Source organism: Humulus lupulus, chromosome 1 (assembly GCF_963169125.1).
Source record: "Humulus lupulus chromosome 1, drHumLupu1.1, whole genome shotgun sequence".
NCBI classification, from domain to species: Eukaryota; Viridiplantae; Streptophyta; class Magnoliopsida; order Rosales; family Cannabaceae; genus Humulus; species Humulus lupulus.
In genome coordinates, this window is record NC_084793.1 from 271059847 (window position 1) to 271081648 (window position 21802).

Here is a 21802-nt window from a genome sequence, read left to right on the forward strand (position 1 = left end):
AAGTGAAGAGTAGCTTAACATAGACCTGACCATGTCCAACAGGGTCCGGTTTCTTCTCTCTGAAACTCCATTTTGTTGTGGTTTTCCAGGTGCTGTGAGTTGGGATAGAATACCATGCTCCAGCAAGAAATCTTTGAATTCAGAATCCAAATATTCACCACCATAATCAGATTGGAGTGTTTTAAAAGATTTACCTAATTGCTTCTCAGCTAAGGCTTTGAAGTCTTTAAACCTATCAAAAGTTTATGACTTCTTAAGCAATAGGTAAATGTGACCGTATCTAGAATAGTCGTCAGTAAATGTGACAAAATATTCATAACCACCTCGAGCTTGAATGTTAATTGGACCACATACATCACTATGTATAAGCTCTAGTGGTTCTTTGGCTCTATTCCCCTTCGAAGTGGAAGGTCGTTTAGTCAATTTTCCTTCTAAACAGGATTCACAAACCGGTAGGGTTCCAACTGTTAGTTCCCTCAATGGTCTATCTTTAGTTAACTTGTTTATCCTATTTAGACTAATATGACCTAATCTTAAGTGCCAAAGATACGTGTCATTTTCTTTAGAAACCTTTTGTCTTTTGTTACTTTGTGGAATAGCTACTTTGAATAATTCAGAATTATTGAGCGATTTTTCAATTGGATTAAGCATGTATAGTCCGTCCTTTTGTTTTGCATGACAAATATTGTTCCCATTCCTTGAAATAAAAGTCATATTATTATTAAAAGAAATTCCAAATTTTTGTTCATGTAACAAAGATAAAGAAATAATGTTTCTGGTAATTTCAAGAATAAATAGAACATTATTCAAAATTAGAAAATTATTCTTAAAAATTAAATGGACTGTTCCACATGCTTTAGTTGAAACAAGCGCTCCACTTCCCACTCTCATAGTCATCTCTCCTTGCTCCAACTGCTTTGTGGACTCAAGCATCTGCAAACAAGAACAAACATGGTTAGTGGAACCAGAATCAACTATCCATGATCATTTATCTTGTTCCACCATACAAGCTTCGAGTACAAGTAAATCTAATTTACCTTTCTTTTTCTCTTTCAGCTCGACGAAATACTTTGGACAGTTTCTCTTCCAATGACCATCAACATTACAATGGAAACACTTTCCTTTGGGTGCCTTTTGTTTGGGGTCATTGTTCTTTTTGTTCTTGGGTGCCTTGGATGACTTCTTTGCCTTTTTCAGATTGTCCTTTTTAGGTTTACATCCATTGTTATTGCTTTTCCTTTTCTTCTTAGAAGAAGATGGTTTTGCTTCAGCAACATTTGGTTCAACCTGACTTGAGATCGTCTTGTTCAAAGACTCAAAAGTTTGTAATTCATTAAGCAATTGTGTCATGTTAAATTCTAATTTGTTCATGACATAATTTGTTGTGAATGTAGAAAAAGCAGGAGTTAAAGACTCAAGTATAATGCTTACTTGTGTCTTTTCATCCATGACTGCTCCATGCATCTCAGCTTCATGGAGTACACTGATCATGTTCAAAACATGCTCACGCATAGATTGACCTTTCTTCATCTTAGCATTCATGTAGGTTCTAGTAGCCTCATGGCGACTTTGATCAGATGGGCGCCCAAACATTTCCTTAAGAGATTCTAGTATCTCAAAAGCAGTTTCCATGGATTGAATCCATGCATCAAATTTGTCCCGAACATGTTTCAGGGCATTGGCGCTAGGTTCTTTAGGACATTCCTCATTTAGGACAAACTTGTGGTTTTCGCTAACCAACAACAGATTCATATTTGATTTCCATTTTATGAAGTTATCACCAGTTAATTTTTCTTGTGCGATTAAAGCAGTGATGGGATTACCAGAGATAGACATATTCTGAATAAAAAAATACAAATATTATTATTATATTTAGAAAAATAAATATCAAAGTTTCAGAAATTAAACGTGATGCATGAGCACAATTAAAACACATAAAATAAAGTTTAATTTCCACGATAAAACTTTCTAACAATCAAAGTGCGCCTTAGGGTCAGTCAAATTAATCTTAGAGAATTTATAAGACATTCTTATCTTTATTGTTTAAAACTTAAAATAATTAATTATTTTCTCTTTTAAACATTAAAGTACCGCTTAGTTTGGTCAAGTTATGATTATCCACTGCAAAAAGCTTAATAATAACTTTGTGAGTGTAACCCATTATTTCGGAGTTCATGACTTAACTTAGGACATGCCGCCTTAGGTTCGGTCAAACCTAAAATACATCATTAGTTCCTATCTTTGTAAGAAATATAACCTTGCTATTGACATGTCTAGACACCTTCCTTAGGGGGACGAAAACAAAGTCGTCGCGAGGCGCTATTCAAATCTCACGGTGTTATATTAATAACGGAGACTATGGGTTATGTTGAGTTATCAACCCTCTCCCACTCACTATTTTGAAATAAGTGTTTTTAACCTAATTAATTCCAAATTAATTATAACTGCTTTAAACTTTATGAACATAATTAAAATTGGAAAGAAAGTGAGTTTCTAGGTCTATATCTAATTTTAAATTACCAATTACATTCATCTAAACTTTACTAAAAAACCAATTTTTAATATAAAGTTGATTTAAAGAAATTAAGTCATAAAGCCTTAAAAAAAATAGTGTGATATTTTACCAAGTTTTCAAAAATAAAACTAAGTAATTTATATGCAATTGGTTTCATAAAAAAAATCATATAAACATATAGGACCATCCTAATAATCATGTTTCTACTAATGAGATGCATAATTATGACTGTGTGGGTTTTTATGTATGGCACAAAATGCATGAACATGTTACCAATCACATCAATTACATGAAAACAATTATTTAAATAAATAAACAATAAATGTTGAACTGGGTGCTTTTTGGTATTTCTAATTTTACAACCTCTTTATAAAATTAAAATAAAATAAAACTGCCTTGATCTCCATCGGGCTTCTTTACTTTACTTTCGGTAGGGTATGTGTCGTTGTTGGTCCAGAATAATAATAAGAAAACAATTTTCTAATTATTTTGATTAATTAAAACAAAAATTTTAAATAATCATTATTTTATTTTCCTTTTAATTAAAACAACTTTTAATTAAAATAAAAAACTGAAATATTTAATTAAAATCTGTTACTTTTAAAATTAAATTTTGAAATAAGATATTAAAAAGAGTTTGTTAGGATAACAAAACTATCACATTATTTAAATATCAAATTTCTAACAAATAGGATATTTAATATTTTAAATTTCTTTTAAAAAATAACAAATTAATTTTAGAAAAAAAAAAAATAAATAAATAAAAATTCTGGACCAGTAAGACAGGGACACGTGGCATCAAATGCTGTTGTCGGGCCCATTTTTACGGAACCGTACGGACGTACGTACGATGTCCTAGGCAACAGCTCGGAGGGCGGCCTCGGAGGAACGGTGGCTGAATTCTGAATCCCGGGCTCCGTTATGACTTTTGTGTGATCGGAATTACAATTTTATGGTGTCAAAAACAGAATAAAATTACATAAATCCTATGCCCCATAATGGCTTACAGAATTATCTAATCATAAACAAATCCTAACCAAAAATCACCCTATAATTAACGATTCAACATTCCCTTGCATTCAATCATATTAAGCTATCCATTCATTAATCAAAAATAAATAAATGCATAAAATTAAACCCACACAGATTCAATATATATATATATATATGTGAAGATGGCTCTAGTACCATTTGTTGGTTTTTATAGATCAAATCAGAGATTATATGCAGCTTAACAACAATAAAATTTTTAATTTAACCCCACAAGATTTCTAGATCTACTTCTTCACATACATATATATATATTGAATCAAAGATATGAATAGAAAATTACCTCAAGTCCTTCCTTGCTGCTATCTTTTTGTATAGCAAAAATCCTTGAGATCTCACACCAAGATCTTCCAATATGTTCTCAGTACACAAAGAACGAGTGTGGGCTCGCCATACAAAATAATAGGCAAAATATATGTATCAGATGTTCTCAACACATGAGATCTGATAAAGTTTGGACCTAAGTTTATGAAAAATAGTGACTTATGCTTGTATCACTGTTCTCTTTCTCTCGAAGAGATTTCACGATATATTTTCTATCCCTGAAAAAGTATCGCTCTGAAAAACTGATATTCTATATTTAATATATCCAATATATTAAAAATAAAATATTAGTTATTTTAAACAATTTGAAAAGAACTAATCAATTATTAGATTATGTTTAAATAATAATATTTTAATTATATTACAATATATCATTATTTATTTCATATTTAAATAACTAAAATTGTGGAACCAAGAAACTGCCATAAGCTTCTTATGCGTGTAGCACAGTGACTATGCACTGTGTTACACGTGTACCACATGCCAGGGAAGACATGTGATTTTTCCTAATTTTTATTATTATTTAAATACCAAAATTCCCAAAAATAAATTAATTATATTTTTGTTAAATCAAATAATTAATTAATTACACATAATTATACAATAATTATGTTTGGTGCATAGAAAAATATTTTACTTATCAAATAAGTCATTTCGCCTATTTTTGTATCTACCTTTGTCATTGTTTGTTTAAGCCATTTCGGGGACCATAGACCTATAACATTAAGCTCCAATAAATTGAAACTAAATAATTAAACTCTTTAATTATAATAGTTAATTTATTAATTATGATATTTCTCCACTATAAATCCAGAATTGCACTATTTATGTTATAGATATACTTTTTTACTTCTTATTCCTTAAGTACCATTAATTCACTAGTGAATAATTAATCTATAATCTAATTATAGATTTGAGCTCAAAATCATTCAGTTCCAGAATTAACCCTTAAGGGAACTAATATACGATCCATTAGGAAAGATTAGATTTCGTATTGTTGATACATGTTCCCAGCCATCCATGATATTAAATCTCCAAAACAAAATTCATTAGCCTCATTCTATGAAGAGACCTTAACGAATGAATCAAAAGATTTAATAAACATGAACATGAGTTCATGAACACTCAGGATTTAGGTTGATCTATAAATGATCATCAGTTATGATATGAATTACAATTCTTTATTATTAAATGGTTTTTGGATAAAGACTTTTATTCATATCGGTCCATGTCATATATAATCATATTATATGAAGCACATTTACCGAGATGTCTTACCACATCAATAATCCGAATCTAGATTATTTGTATTATCATGATACTCACCAAACCGTACTTACAACCCCAATTAAAGAATTCCATAACTTCAATTTGTTGTTGTTGACTATTTTTATTCATTCATGTGATCTTAATTCTTTCGTACTAATACAAGATCACATCCTCAATAATGAATATGGAATTTTTCTGATATTTACAAAATTATTCAAACAATAATTTAATAATCTAAAAATAACAATAATAAATCATTGTATTTATTTATTCATCGAAATAATAAATGTCTTTTACATGCTTTTAGGACACACTCCTAACAGATCACATCTTTCATCTTAGCTCCCTTATAATATAGGCAAGTGTCATAGTAGCTCCTAGAAAACCCTTTCTTATTCTTGAAATCTTCAAACCTTTTATTCCACTGCCTTGGTGACTATTTTAAATCGTATGGGGATTTGATTAGCTTGCAAACCATGTGTTCATTTCCTTTAACCTCATACCCCTTTGGTTGTTCCATATAGATATCTTCTTCTAGTTCCCCATGTAGAAAAGTTGTGGTAACATCCATTTGATCAACCTCTAGCTCATATTGTGTAGCAATAGAGAGCATGATTCGTATAGTCTTATACTTAACCACTGGTGAGAAAATTTCAGTAAAATCAATCCCCTCCTTCTGTGTAAAACCTTTTGCAACCAGTCTAGCTTTGAATTTTATAGGTTCTTCCCTGTTTCTGCCCTCTTTTAGCTTGTACAACCATTTGCATGATACCACATTCTTACCCTTAGGCCTATTTACCAACTTCCAAGTATTGTTCTTGATTAAAGAGTCCATTTCTTCATTCATAGTTTTGACCCAATGCTTAGAATCCTTGTCTTTTATAGCTTCCTCATAAGTGGTAGGTTCAGTTCTGTCCAGTCCCATAGCACTTACAAATGCATAAGCCAGCACCTCTTCCCAAGCATTAAAACTTAATTTCTGGGTAGGTTTAGGGATTTTTCTTGTTCTGTCTCTAGTAAGCTGATAATCTGCCAATGTTTCAGTTGGTTCTTGTTCTTCTAAAGTATGTTCCACCTAACATGTATTGTCCTCTTGATTCTGTTGTAGAGTCCAAGAACTTTACTTAGCTAATTATTTAGTAGTATTATAGTATGTATAGTATTATCTTTGTAACTGTGGATTTTTGGTTCAGACCGGGAATTATTTGGACACTCATAGTAGTACTTATAGACTTTCTAAGTTTAACCTATAGTTTAAGAATATTAATTTTAACCTAAGGGTTGATTATATAGCTGATATTAAGAATAATATTTATTATACTATAAGGTTTATATATCAACCAATAGGATTTTAAGCACATGTTATGAATGGGTGATTAAAGATTAAGTATTTTGGAGGATTAAATTTAATAAGGAGTAAAGTTTGAATGCAATAGGGTCAGTCAGCAGCTTTGAATACGTTGAGGGCTTAGTCAAGGATGTTTACTCCATTCAAACTTAGCTAAAAATGTGTAATTTCGTGTTTAATTAATCAGCGTGTGCCTATATATCGCAGCTATAGGGGGCGATATATCGCAGCACGTAGATACGGAAAACACGAGACGATGCACGGTCGCCTCAGGCATACTGGCCCAGGCGATATATCGCCTACAGGGGGCAATATATCGCCTCCTTAAGCATAATTCAAATGTTTTTGAATTCTTTTTCCTTTCAGCCATTCAACTTCTTCATAAGTCCAGCATCTTTTGAACGAGTCTTCAGCCTCTGCTGAATGATTATTCAAATTATTTTCACCTAAAAAGCTATTATTTTTATTCAAGTAAAATTAAGATTCCTTCATTCCCAAACTCTATAAATAGGACCTAGTACCCAGCCATTATTCACCTTTTACTCTAAGTTCAGAAGCTGCAAGTGCTAGGAGAGTGTGAGAGTTAAACACTTGGGTGGGGAAATCATAAGCTTAATCATCTTAAGCTTATCAAACACTTTGGGAAGTAAGATTTCATAGTATTTCGGTTCGAGGGTTAGATTGATCTACAAGTCCTCAAGGTATTCAACACACTCTAGTTCATTGGTTTTATGCTATGTTTCCCTTCTCTTAGTCTTCTACTCAGTTTTCTAACCTCATTCTTATTTTGGTTAGGGAATCTAAGTTCTTGAGCACATAAGTTTTGGTAAGTGTGACTTTCAATGGTTTAGTCTTTCCATTCCTTTCATTTCATCTCTTTTCTTCATTAAACTCACCCTGTCATATATGGTTTTAGGAGTGTTCCAAAAAGTCCCAACGCTGTCCTCTTATCCCGGTAACTTTGGTAAGGAAAATAGGGTAGAATCAATATGTTATATGCTTATGTTATCTTATGTTTTATGTTATTAAATGTATTATGATATGTATGTATGTATGTAGGCTTGGGCATATGACCCATATGACTAATAAGACCCCAAAAGATTATGGGCACATGACCTACTTAGCTAGTAGGACCCCACTAATCTAATGGGCATATGACTTGTTTAGTCTATGGGACCCCAAGTAATAATGGCCATTATAATAAGTGTATGTAATAAGTGTTATGATATGTCTTTATGTTATTATGAAATTTATGTTTATGATTATGTGTTAGATTTTCCTTGCTGGGCATTAGGCTCATTCCTTTTTGTTTTATGTGCAGGAAAATAGCTTTAAGAGGCGGTAAGGTTCGTGGAAGCTTGGAGATTGTGTATCGATGGTGAATGGAGTCAAGGAGCCGAGCGTTATTCGATTCGAGGATGTAGTTTTGTTTTATGTCTTTTTACATGTATTTTCCGCATTATTTATGTAATGTCTCTTTATTTTAAATTATGTTTTGTTTTTAAGACAATGGGATCCCATATCCTACTTATTTTATGAAAGTAACTCTATTTCTACAAGTTTCCAATAAAGTATGGTATTTTCGCAAAAATGTAAGTTTTATGTATAGTTTTGTTAATGGTCCAAAATTCTAGAGTAGTGGGTTATTACATCTGTTCTGCTTAATCTGTTCTTACTTGGTCAGGTACATTTTGATAAGGCTCTGCTTGCATTACATCTGGTTCTGCTTGTGCTGCTTTATGTTGGTTTATTTCTGCATGATAATCTATTATGGTACTTGCATGGTTAGTGTTTAAACCTGCATCTGCACTAGAAATAGGATTAGTAATGAATGGAAAAGCATCTTCATTAAAATCAACATCTCTACTTAGTATAGTTTTAAGACCAGATTTCTCCTTAACCCACAATCTGTATCCCTTAGTGCCCTCTGGGTAACCTAAGAAAACACACTTCCGAGCTCTAGGTTCTAACTTACCTACACTTTGGTGTCCATAGGCTGCACAACCAAATACCCTTAAGTTTGATAGGTCAGGTGATTTGCCTGTCCAAACTTCCTCAGGTGTTTTGCATTCAATAGCACTAGATGGCCACCTATTGACTAGGTAAGCAGCAGTTAGAACAGCCTCTCCCTGGAAACTTTTAGCTAAACCTGATTGTAACATTAAGCATCTAACTTTATTCATTAGTGTTCGGTTCATCCTCTCAGCAACACTATTTTGCTGAGGGGTTAACCGAACTGTTCTGTGTCTTTGAATCCCAACTTCCCTACAATATTGATCAAACTGGTCATTGCAATACTCTAGCCTGTTATCAATTCTTAGGGTCTTGACTCTATGACTAGTAAGGTTTTCCACTGGACAAATTTATGAAAAGCTTCATTTTTATGCTTGAGTAAAAGCACCCAAACTTTCCTACAATAGTCATCTATTATAGACATAAAATAAGAACAACCCCCATGAGTAGAAGTCTTTTCAGGACCCCATAAATCTGAGTGTATGTATTCTAGGATTTTCTTAGTTTTGTGTGCCCCTGTCTTGAACCTAAGCCGATGATGCTTACCAAGTATACAAGATTCGCAGAAGTCCACCTTGCTCACTCTGTCCTTGCCAAACATGTTCTGTTCACTTAGGATTTGTAGTCCCTTTTCACTAATGTGCCCCAATCTTCTATGCCATATCACAATATTTTGATCTTCAGTTGCTTGTGTCATGGTATTGTTGCATTGAGTCATTGGTTCTCCTTGCAGATAGTATAGGCTTTCATGTTTGTGCCCCTTTATTATAGCCATGGCTCCTTTACTCAGTTTTATTATACCTGGCTCAATTTTACTCACAATGCCCAAGTCATCTAGAACACTAATTGAAATCAGATTTCTAGCAAGATTATGAACAAACTTGACACTTGTTAGTGATCTTACAGCCCCATCAAACATTTTAAAACTTACTGTACCAGATTCTTCTATTTGGCATGATTGGTTGTTTCCCAACATGACTTTTCCTCCTGTTGATTCCCTGAAATTAGTAAAGAATTGTTTTGTGTTAGTCATGTGAAAAGTACAACCTAAATCCAATCGCCTTTGAAAGTTATAGCTGAGACATTGACTTCTCCACTGTCATAACCACTACTTATATTAGCCTGCTCTGATTTATTCTTGAAAGAATGGTAGTCTGATTTATTTGTTTCTGAGTCTTGTCCTTCTGATTTGAATTTATTTTTCCTTATCCAGAGATAGCAATCCCTTTTAAAGTGTCCTGGTTTTCCACAATGGTAGCACCCTTTCTGGTCATTAGATCCCCTAGATCTTGATCTGCTTCTGTTGTTACTAGGTCCCCTAGAGTGTCCTCGGTGTTGACTTCTACCCCGATTGTGATGAGATTTCTTATGCTGAGGCTTGCCTTGACTAAAGTTCACTTCTCCACTTGATGACCCAAGTTTTTCAGTTTTCATTTCAAGATATTTAGACTTGAGAGCTGAAATCACTTCTTCAAGAGTGATCTCTATTCTACCATATTTAATAGTTGTTTTAACCTCCCTATAGGAATCTGGAAGTGAGTTGAGTATGATGATGGCCTGGTTTTCATCACTTAGGGATTCATTCTCACTCGAGTTTGCTAACTCAATGTGCATCCTTAGGAACTCATCAAGATTCTGCTCAAGAGTCTTAGTGTGACTCATCTTGTATCCAAATATCCTTTCTTTTAGGAAAATCTTGTTTGTTAATGACTTTTGTTGAAAATGTTCCTCCAACTTCTTCCATATCTTGGTTGGGGTCTCTTCTTTGTCTACCAATCTGATTATAGCATTGGATAGGTTGAAGATGATGATTCCCGTGGCTGTTTCCAAGTATTCCTCCTGTTGAATCTTGGAGGTATTTTCAGGCCACTCTATTGGATCTTCAAGAACTCTTAGTAGTTTCTGTTGTGCCAATAGAGATCTTATTTTCCTTCTCCAAATCCTGTAATCACCAGAACCATCAAACTTATCAATGTCAATCTTAATATTACTCATGTTAGAAAAATATGAAATTAAACTAGTTAAAGAATCAGAAGTTTCAGCTGGATCGGTCAGTGGAATATCCACAAAGTCTCTTGTATTGAATACAACCCCTGGAGGATCAACTTCCTCCATACTTTCTTGTCTTCTTGATAACTCTTGTGAACTGAATCTTCTTGCCAAACCTGGCTCTGATATCACTGTAGGATTTTTACCAAACTGTCCTTCACCAGTCCACTAAACAGAGTTAGTCAACCAAGGTCAAAACATGCCTTTATTTTTAATACTTGTGTGATTCACAAAGCCCCACGTGTCTACACAAGTTGTAGACAAAATGCCCTAAACAAAAAAAAGTTAACAAAGTTTATTTCCTTTTCAGAAATATGAGCTGCCTTCGAAAAACCTCTCTGCAACAAAGCTATGTTAAGGCAAAACCAGAAAAAAGGGATTTGAGAGTAGAAATTACACAGAAATGCAACAGAAATTAAGAGGGTAAAGGAAAAAACACAGAGATTTTCGAGGTTCGCCCAAAAATGGCTACTTCCTCGTCGAGCTCGCCTCAGGGATGCAGCTCAGCCTTTTCATTCAACATTCATGATATTGGGTACAACAATGGAGGTTCTGAGTCACAGAACTCTGACTGGTAAGCCTCAAAACTATCTTGCTCTCTGTTTTGTTCTCTCTTATCTTAATTTCCTCACTAACACTCTCTCTCTTTCTTTCTGTACACAAAACCTCACGAGGAGAAAAAAACACACTTTCTGACTTGGGTATTCTTGGAGCTTAAACTCAGATCTTGAAGAAGGCTCTCACTTGTGTTTGATAAGCTTCTCTTTTTCCTTTTATACTAGTTGATGTTCCAAGTGTTTGAAAATTTGTTGCAAACTATATTCTGTTGAGATCTTGATAGACTAGTTCTGTATGACTGGTTATTCTGTTGTAATCTTGCTGAGTTGTACAAATTATTTTAAACAAAGCAGTTTTATAAGGGAATTTAAACAACATAATGGTCAGTATTAATAACAATCACAAACCAATCCTTACCATAAATAGAAAATCACATCATTAATATTCTTTTATTCAAATCAAATAAAACATTACTAATGATAATGATAATATTATTAATAAAAACACACTCACCATAAACAACACATACCGCATAAACCTCCATTTGAATTTGCAGAAGAAATCAAAATGGTGGTCGTTGATATTCCATACTTATTAGTGACCAATCTAGAGATTTTATAAACTCGCAGGTTTATAAACACAGAGTCATTGTTGCTAATCAAGAAGCTGAACTAAATATCAACATCAAATTCACGGTATCATTATCTTCACGAAATCTGCTTTACTTCTTGAGAATCTCATTCTTGGCCAACAAACAAAATCATATGTAACTCAATAGCCACCACATTCATATAAGGTTGAGTACAAGTATCTTTTTCTATCTTTATCATGATTTTGTTTTTCTATCATTATCGTGATTTTAATTTTGAATGAAATTCTAAATGATCAATATAAGATTTGTTGTTGTCTAAATGAAACCCAAAAATTGAGATATAAAAAATATATGCAAAATATACATGTCTTTTTAATCAATGTTAATATCAGATTATTAAAATAAATTGTGGGTTTATAAAGTGCCTAATATGGAATGACAATTAATTTAGATTCAATATTTTTTTAATAAGAAAAATAAATTATATATTAAAAAAAATAACCAAAAAGCTTTTATAAACATTTCAACCAAACCATAATTTGTTGGTAAGTATTTTGAAAACAATGATCTGCTAGGGAAAGTGCTTAATCAAGTAATTATATACAATGAATAAATATTTAATATTTATAAAATATTAAAATATGTATTGCCCTTTCTATTATTGAAATCTACATTTACATTAAATAGTTCTTATAAGATTTAGATGGAATATAAAAAAATATTTTGGTATATTATTTGAAATCAAACATACCACTACAACAAAAACGTGGTATACCGGCGGAACTATTACTGGCGGAGTCAGTCCGCCGGTAATAATACTATCTTTACCGGCGGAAAACTGAGTCCGCCGGTATTAATCATGTTTTTTAATTTTGTTTTTATTTTTTAAATTATTTAATTATTCCCGGCGGAAAATCTATTATTACCGGCGGACAATCCGCCGGCAATAATCCGATTTTATTCACGCGGCAAACCTGCCGCCCAATTTAATTTTCGCTTATTGCCGGCGGATTATTACCGGCGGACTATTATTGCTGGCGGATTATTACTCCGCCGGCAATAATATTCTATATATTCTGCCCATCCGTCTTCTTCGCCTCCGTTTGTCCGAGTGTCAAAAATTCTCAAAAACTCTCCACATATCCGAACGCATACCAGTGGCAATATCCTCCATTTTCAAAAGCTTTTTGGGATTGTATTCAGCATTATTTCATCATAATCGGTCTGGGTATGTAGTTATATGTTTTTTGTTGTAATCTATTATATTTTTCTGATGTTGTTTGAGTTATATTTTTGAGTTGGGTTATAATTATAATTTTCTGTTCTTCTAATATCATGTATATATTTTCATATTTTTTTTGGCTGATTGTATTTTTAATCAAATACATATATAATAAAAATTTTGGGTTAATATTTGGTTATGAACAATTTTCTTAATTATATATATTGAATTTAAATATTCCATTAACTTACAACTAATATATATATGCTTATATTTCAGGGCTTCATTGGGAGTACTGAATCTTGCTATTGTTGGACTACAGGTAAGTAATTTTGTATTTCATACATTTTTATTTTGTTTAGTTAGTTTTAAAGAATATTAAAATATTGTTAGATATTATTAATAGATAATTTTTTATTATTGTTAAATTGTTATTATATTGTTAGAATGTTATAATGTATTTTTGTTATAGTTTAATTAAAATTATTTTAATATTATGAAGTTTAGATTTTAATAAATTTGTTATTAATAAATTGTTATTATTAAAAAAATAGTTTAATGGTAGATAAATAAAATATTAAAAATAATATAATAAATATTAAATTATAGAAAAAAGTTATTTTAATAACTTAGATAGGAATTGATATGAGAATAATAAAAATCAAATAATTAAAAATGTATTTATTAAAAAGTAAGTATTAAATAATATATGTAAACAATTATTAAGTAATTATATAAAAGAGTAGTTATATAATTAATTAAATAAAAATAATTTCAATTAATTACATATTAATTATTCAGCTTTTAAAATAGTTATAATTAAATATGTGGAATAAATAAATAAATAAATGATTAATTTATTTATTATTAATTAAATGAATATTAAATAAATAAATAATTAAGTATTAATTAAATAAATAAATTTTTAGTAAATGAAAAATTAGATAATAGATAATTAATTAATTAAATAAATAAATAATTAATTAATTAAGTATAAATTAAATAATTAGTAAACATTAGATAATAATAAGTTATTTAAATAACGGAAAAATTATATAATAGATAACTAATTAAATAAATTAATAATTAATTAATTAAGTATAAATTAAATATTTAGTAAACATTAGATAATAATAATTTATTTAAATAAAACAAAAATTAGATAATAATTAACTAATTAATTAAATAATTAGGAAAGATTTAAATTAATAATATGATAAATAAATAATTAAATAAATAAATAATTAAGTATTAATTAAATAATTTATTTTAAGTAAAGGAAAAATTAGATAATAGATAAATAAATAAATAAATAAATAAATAATTTAGTAATTAATTAATTTAATTATTATTAATTAATAATTAATTAAATAATTAGGAAAGATATAAATTAATAATATGATAAATAAATAATTAAATGAATATTAAATAAATAAATAATTAAGTATTAATTAAATAATTTATTTTAAGTAAAGGAAAAATTAGATAATAGATAAATAATTAAATAATTAATTAATTTAGTAATTAATTAATTTAATTATTAATAATTAGTAATTAATTAAATAATTAGGAAAGATTTAAATTAATAATATGATAAATAAATAATTAAATAAATAAATAATTAAGTATTAATTAAATAATTTATTTTAAGTAAAGGAAAAATTAGATAATAGATAAATAATTAAATAAATAAATAATTAATTAATTAATTTAGTAATTAAATAATTTAATTATTATTAATTAATAATTAATTAAATAATTAGGAAATATTTAAATTAATAATATGATAAATAAATAATTAAATGAATATTAAATAAATAAATAATTAAGTATTAATTAAATAAATAATTTTTTAGTAAATGGAAAATTAGATAATAGACAATTAATTAATTAATTAAGTATAAATTAAATAATTAGTAAACATTAGATAATAATAAGTTATTTAAATAAAGGAAAAATTAGATAATAATTAACTAATTAATTAAATAATAAGTAAACATTTAAATTAATAATATGTTTAATAATTTGATAAATAAATAAATAATTAAGTATTAATTAAATAATTTATTTTAAGTAAAGGAAAAATTAGATAATAGATAACTAATTAAAAAATAAATAAATAATTAATTAATTAAGTATAAATTAAATAATTAGTAAACATTAGATAATAATAATTTATTTAAATAATGGAAAAATTAGATAATAATTAACTAATTAATTAAATAATAAATTTTTTAGTAAACATTAGATAATAATAAATAAATAAATAAATAATATTAGGATAAATTAGATAAAATAGCATAAAATATGATGACAAAACATAAAATAGCATAAAACTATTAAATGTTTATAATAGACTATTATAAACATTTTGTAACACTTTAAAATATAAGACTATTCACATATCGTAAACTTATATACTTTTATAACACTTTAGATGGCATCTGGATCAGATCATTGAGGAGCTTATTACGAAGGTTGTATAGTGAATGGTGTTCGATTTATGTCAACCAAACGAGATTTAAAGAGGAGCACTCAAAACAGTGGAGTATTTGTTGCTGGAACAGAAGATTTTAACTATTATGGAATACTTGAAGAAGTATTAAAGTTAACATTTACTGGCACATATTCTGTGACATTGTTCAAGTGTAAGTGGTTTAATACAGATCCAAGAAGGAAGAAAATAATTATAGAGAATAATATTACTAGTATAAACACTAGTGGGGAATGGTACAAGGATGACCCATATATACTTGCAAATCAAGCGAAGCAAGTCTTTAATCTCGATGATTTACTTAGAGGAAATCAGTGGAAAGTTGTTGAGGGTGTAAACCATCGACAAATTTGGGACGTCGAGAACTGTGAAGCTAATTCAGACATTGATGTGGTACATGATATTAGCTCATCAAATTTTGTGTTGACTGTGGATCTTGGCGAGTTGGTTATGCTACCTACTCAAAATTCGATTGACATTAGTACAGTACAAAATTTAAATGTTAGTCAAGAGGATCACGAGTTAGGCGATGAAGAAGCAGATGAAGAATTAGATGAAGAAGATGATTTATTAATTGATTTTTGTGAAGATGATGTTAATGCTAATTTAGTTAATGATGGAAGCGATAGTGATTATTAGTTTTATGTAATGATTACCTTTGTAACAAACACACAAATTTGAATTTGATTTGTATTTTCCAATTTATGCTGATATTGATTTTGTTTAATGTTATTTCATTACTTAATTAAATTTGATGATATTAAATCTTAAATTTGATTTCTATTCTTATTATTAAATCTTAAATATTTATGAATACAAGAGACATGTCAGCTGATATAGTATCCCATCACGGTGGAGATGGTGGTGGTCAAGACCCCACAGATCCTAGCAGGATACCCTCAACTTGCGAGTCAGGTTAATATCTAAATTTTAGTTATGAGATATATTATAATCGCAATATGTTTAAATGTTTAAGATTTACTAATATTTTTATTTTTATGTATTAAACAAATTTATAGATCGTCCTGCAAGAAGGAGGGGACGTGGCCCTGCCAGTAATGTTAATATTGAAAAACGAAGGCGGGATGCTGGCAAACCACTTGAATTGCAACTTGATCCGGCGACAGACAAAGTGGTTGGTACTGAGCACCAAGCTTTTGTTCGTCAATTGAGTACTGAAGTTACATTACTATTGCCGGGACATTATTTAGATTTTAAAGATGTTCCTCAGCAATATAAAGACCAGGTCGTTCAAAAGATGAAGGTAAAAAAAAATATATAATTTTTTTATATTATACATTTTAGTCTATAAAAATTTAAACTAACAATTTTTTTTTAGTATTACTATAATATCGATGGGCATCCAGAACCTGAAAGAGTTATGGGAACTCTGTATACGGAGATGCGCAAAAGATATTCAGAGAGAAAGAATATTAGGCATTCTCATTTCCAAAAATATTATTCTGGAAATCCGAATGATTTGGATAGTGCTCTCAATGCTATTCCTGACTTGTGCTCGAAGGAGAGCTGGAAAGAAATCGTCGATTTGTTTCTGAGCCCAAAGTTTGTAGCGCGATCCACGCAGAACAAGAAAAATAGAAAGGAAATGAAGTATTTGTCGACGCAAGGCTCTAAATCAATGGCAGCGATCCGTAACGAATATGTAAGTAAAATACTTAACTTTATTTGATATTATTATATTATTAATTAAACTAACACTATTATTTTGTAGGATGAACCTGATGATCATGCTATTGATGCTTGGAGAGATACTCATATAAAAAAATCTACGAAGACTTGGGTTAGCGAAACTTGCAAAGAACTACATGTAAGTTAAAGTTTTTTCTTTCTTTATTGATCTTAAATTATAGTAATATTGGTTTTTTAACATTTTCTTTTGGCAGGAACAAATGACCCAAGAGATGGAGAGGCAAAATATTCAAAGTAGTCGGTCAGGTTCGAAATCTGCTTCTAGTGAAGGTTCTACTGCTAAATCAATACAGTATCAGGTTATGGATAAAGTCCTTGGCTCGAGGTCTGATTATCAAATAGGAGTGGGATACAAGCCTAGAGGCAAAGGGAAGAAATCACCATCTAGCTCCACAAGTCAAAGTTCAAGCCAAACTCAATCACAAGTTCCTACTAATGTGACTCCAGAGATGATGGGAGTTTTGGCTGAGATGTGGGTTAAGATGCGTGATAAGGTCGAGTCAGGAAATTTGCAGACTGATTCTTCCCTCCATGACCCACGCTATGAAAGTTTATTGCAGCAGTTCTTACCTTCTCAACAACAAGGTAGTACATCTAATCAAAGCCCGGGGACGTCGTCGATGCCACAGCAACCACAACAAAATTCTCCAAACATATCTGGTGGTTCCTCTCAGTCGCCACTTTTTAATTATATGTTTGGACTTTCTTCCCAATTTCCTCAGACACAACCTATGGGAAGTCAGTTTGGAGGATTACCGCAGCAGCAGCAACAGCAACAGCAACAACAACCTATGTATGGTCAATTTGGGCCGTTCATGCAGCAGCAGCCGATATATCCTCATTATGGAGGATCGACACAGCAGCCCGTTTATAATCAGCAGTACTACACTTCTCCGAATCAACAACAATAGCAGTCTCCTTTGATTCGCCCACAGCCTCAGCCATATTATCCTTCGCCACCAGCACCACAGTCTCATGAAGGTTTGAGTCGAAGCACGAATGTTGAAGATTTTCTAAATGAAACTTTTGATGAAGACAATAATAATTAGTTTAGGTTTTATTATTTATTATTAAATTTAAGTGTATGTTTTTTTATTTTGAAAAAACAATTTTAGTATTTTAAAGTTGTATTTTTAATTTGGATATTAATTTAAATAATATTGATTTTATTTCTAAATTTTTTTAATTATAAATTTAGTTATTTAATATTAATTATATTATAATTTATAAAAATTAATTATTTTTTTTAAATATATTTTACAATTACCGGCGGAAACCGCTGGTAATAATGTGTCAGACATGAATTCTGACCAAATTATTACCGGCGGGATCCGCCGGTAATTATCCGCCGGTAATAATATTATTACCGGCGGGAGGCTAATTCCGCCGGTAATAACGGCTTTTACTGACCGGTTTTTACCGGCGGATTTTTGCCGGCGGAGACCGCCGGTAAAAGTATTACCGGCGGTTTTTCTGACTATTGCCGGCGGTTTTCTCCGCCGGTAATAGCTTGTTTTCCTGTAGTGTACAAACATGTTAACATTGCTGTTCTATTACAATAATGGAACATGGGAAAATCAAGTGCACATACAAAGATTTTGAGATGACCGGGATTTTGCTACCCATTAATAGTTCTTTTCAGGATTTGCAAAACACGATCAGGAAAAAACTGTGCATTGAAATACAACAAACAATCATTAATATAAAGTTTCATCCAAGAGATAGTGTGCCGCCAATGAAGATCCATGATGATGACTCTTTTAATTTCTTTAAAACAATCATTAAACAGGCCAAAAATGAGACCAAGTTCCCACTGTCATTAACCTTTGCCAATGGTATCAATAGTAATGACCATCAAATGTCTCAAGGTGTTGGAGAAAGTTCAGAAACAAACCATACGGATTATAGCAAGTAAGAACTTGAAAAATCACGAAGTTGGTGTGAAGTAGCAAAGGAGATAGCAGATTGTGTTGTCCGTGATCATTCTATGATTGAAGCCTCAATATATAGTGATGAATATCAACTTTTGGAAGATGGAACCCATTCTAAAGAAATCCACAACGGACATATTCAAGGACAAGCGCATGATGATACATTCGATGAATTTATATTCAATCCACTCTAATTTTCAACATAAAGTAAAAATATCATCAGACGGTATTTTCAAGCATCAAAGTTCAGAAAAATAACCATGTACAAAGTCAGAAATTTCAATGAAAAACATACATGCTAATTGAATGAACTAGTTTGTGACCACCCTCAAGAAAAAATTGTTGTAATGAGCGAGTTTGTAAAGCCATATCTCCTGGATCCAAAAACTGTATACAGACCAGCCGAAATCATAAGAATGTTGATGCATGAGCATTGTTACAGATGTCACTTAGATTCTCAGTTAATTCTGTTAGGCTAATCACTTCTATTTTGCTAATTTGTTACTTGTGGTTAGTTTGTTAGCTATTGTGCTATTTCAGTTGTAACAACTCAATTGGTTCTTTGTCTAAGAATGTATATAAACTCTCTTCTCTATCAATAAAGTGGCACAAGCTTTTTCTCCAAATCTGTTCACACACTATCTCTCACATGGTATCAGAACCATTCTAATCCTCTCTTTTTTTTTTTCGTTTTTCGACCTTTGTTCTTGTTCTTCTTCTTCGGCGATGACTTCCAACACTGTCCCTCTGCCTGCTCCGGCCGTCGCCATCAATGACACTTCCTTCCCCACCGCTGCATTCTCACCAGTTGTCTTCTCGCACAAAATCTCAGTCAAGCTTGACGACAATAACTTTCTTCTATGGCGTCCGCAGGTGTGGTCTGCTATTAAAGGCCACGATCTTGATGATTACATCGATTCAGCTGTGATTCCTCCCAAGAAATTTCTGACTGACTCTGATGCCCAAACTGGCGCCATCAATCCTCTCTACAAACAGTGGGTAAACACAAGATCAACTTCTATATTCTTGGTTGCTCTCCTCTATGTCCAAAGGCGTGCTTACACGAGTTGTTGGAAGCTTAACTTCAGCTCATATCTGGAACACATTGGAGGTATATTTCACCACCCAAACTTCTGCTAAAATTGATCAATTTCATAATCAATTGCATAATACAAAGAAAGGGATTCTTTCCATCAATGACTATCTGCTACATCAAAACGGTGGTAGATCGATTGGGTTCCGTCGGCCACGTTGTCTCTGTCAAAGAACACATTGTAGCAATTTTCAAGGGTCGTCCTCCAGAATACAACACTTTCGTAATCTCTATTAATTCAAGAAATCAACCCTACACAGTTGCTGAAATTAAATCACTCCTCCTCTCTCAAGAACATCGCATGGACATCCACAATCGACCAATCGACTCTGTAAATCTCACCACTCAAAGGGGATTTCGAGGCAGAGGTTCCTCTTCTTCAATTCATGAATCAAGACCGTCCACTTCCACTCTTTCAAACTCCTCTTCTCTCGGTAGATCTACTGGGCGTGGTTCATGGAATCCTTATGCGGTGGCCTCTTGCACTTCATGTTCTTCTGGTTTTTCATAGCTTCTTCGTCATGGTTATCCAAGTTCTACACCAGGAATTTCCACTACTCGCCCGATATGTCAGTTGTGCTCTAAGCCAGGACACATTGCAGCTCGATGCTATCAGCGATTCAACATGGCCTTCCATGGTATCCGGATTGAGAAGCACTCAGCTAATATAGCTACTGCTAACACTGTCATTGATCAATCTTGGTATCCGGATTCAGGAGCAACTACCCACTACAGCATGACAGACTCCACTCTTACACAGAAACAATCCTATCTTGGCCCAGAACAAGTTCATATGGGCGATGGCATGGGTCTACAGATACAAAACACTGGTAAGGTTATCTTTAATACCCCTTACACTTCTAAAAATTTGGTTTTGGATCGTGTCTTACATGCGCCTCACATTTCCAAAAACTTAATAAGTGTGTCCCAATTTGCCTTTGACAATAATGCCTATTTTGAATTCTACCCTCACCATTGTGCTGTCAAAGATCAGGTTTAGAAGGAAATTCTGATGCAAGGATCACTTAAACATGGCCTTTATGTCATCAATCCCTCAACCATGAAGCTCCACCAACATTCTGAGTCTACCAAGTCCATTTCATCAGAGTCAAGTTCATCCAAGTTGTATTCAACCAATTCTGCTCAAATGACCACTAGCTTTGAGTCTGGTTGTACTCTCTTTTCACTTTGGCACAGCAGATTGGGACATCCCACTACTAAAGTTGTACAAAATGTAATGAAAAAGTGTAACATTTTTCCTAGGAATAAAATAATTCATGATTCCTGTAATGCTTGTTGTTTAGGCAAAATGCATCAACTTCCTTTTCAAAGATCTGACACTCAATACACAAAACCTCTTCAGTTGATTCATACTGACTTGTGGGGACCTTCCCCCAATGCCTCTTCTAATGGCTATTGTTATTATATTCATTTCATAGATGCCTTCTCTAGATACACATGGGTGTTTTTACTGCAATCCAAGTCTAAAGCCACCCAAACTTTTATTACTTTCAAAACACAAGTAGAAAATGAATTTGATTGCAAAATTAAAGTTGTCCAATCTGATTGGGGGAGGTGAATACCGACCTCTTGATTCATATTGCACCCAAAATGGCATCATTCATAGGTTGTCA

At 31.7% G+C, this 21802-nt stretch overlaps 2 protein-coding genes across 2 annotated transcripts; both read left to right on the plus strand.

The window, feature by feature from the left end:
- Positions 1-16258: 16258 nt before the first annotated feature.
- On the plus strand, positions 16259-17364 carry LOC133834403 (uncharacterized). The gene is made up of 3 exons (XM_062264011.1): positions 16259-16349; positions 16454-16698; positions 16774-17364. Exons 1-3 carry the CDS (start codon positions 16259-16261, stop codon positions 17122-17124), a joined length of 687 nt encoding a protein of 228 aa, XP_062119995.1. The 3' UTR covers positions 17125-17364.
- Positions 17365-19801: 2437 nt separating this feature from the next.
- LOC133834412 (uncharacterized) lies at positions 19802-20679 on the plus strand. Its single transcript, XM_062264022.1, has 2 exons — positions 19802-20186; positions 20303-20679. The coding sequence occupies exons 1-2, from the start codon at positions 19802-19804 to the stop codon at positions 20677-20679; spliced, it is 762 nt and encodes a 253-aa protein (XP_062120006.1).
- Positions 20680-21802: the final 1123 nt, after the last annotated feature.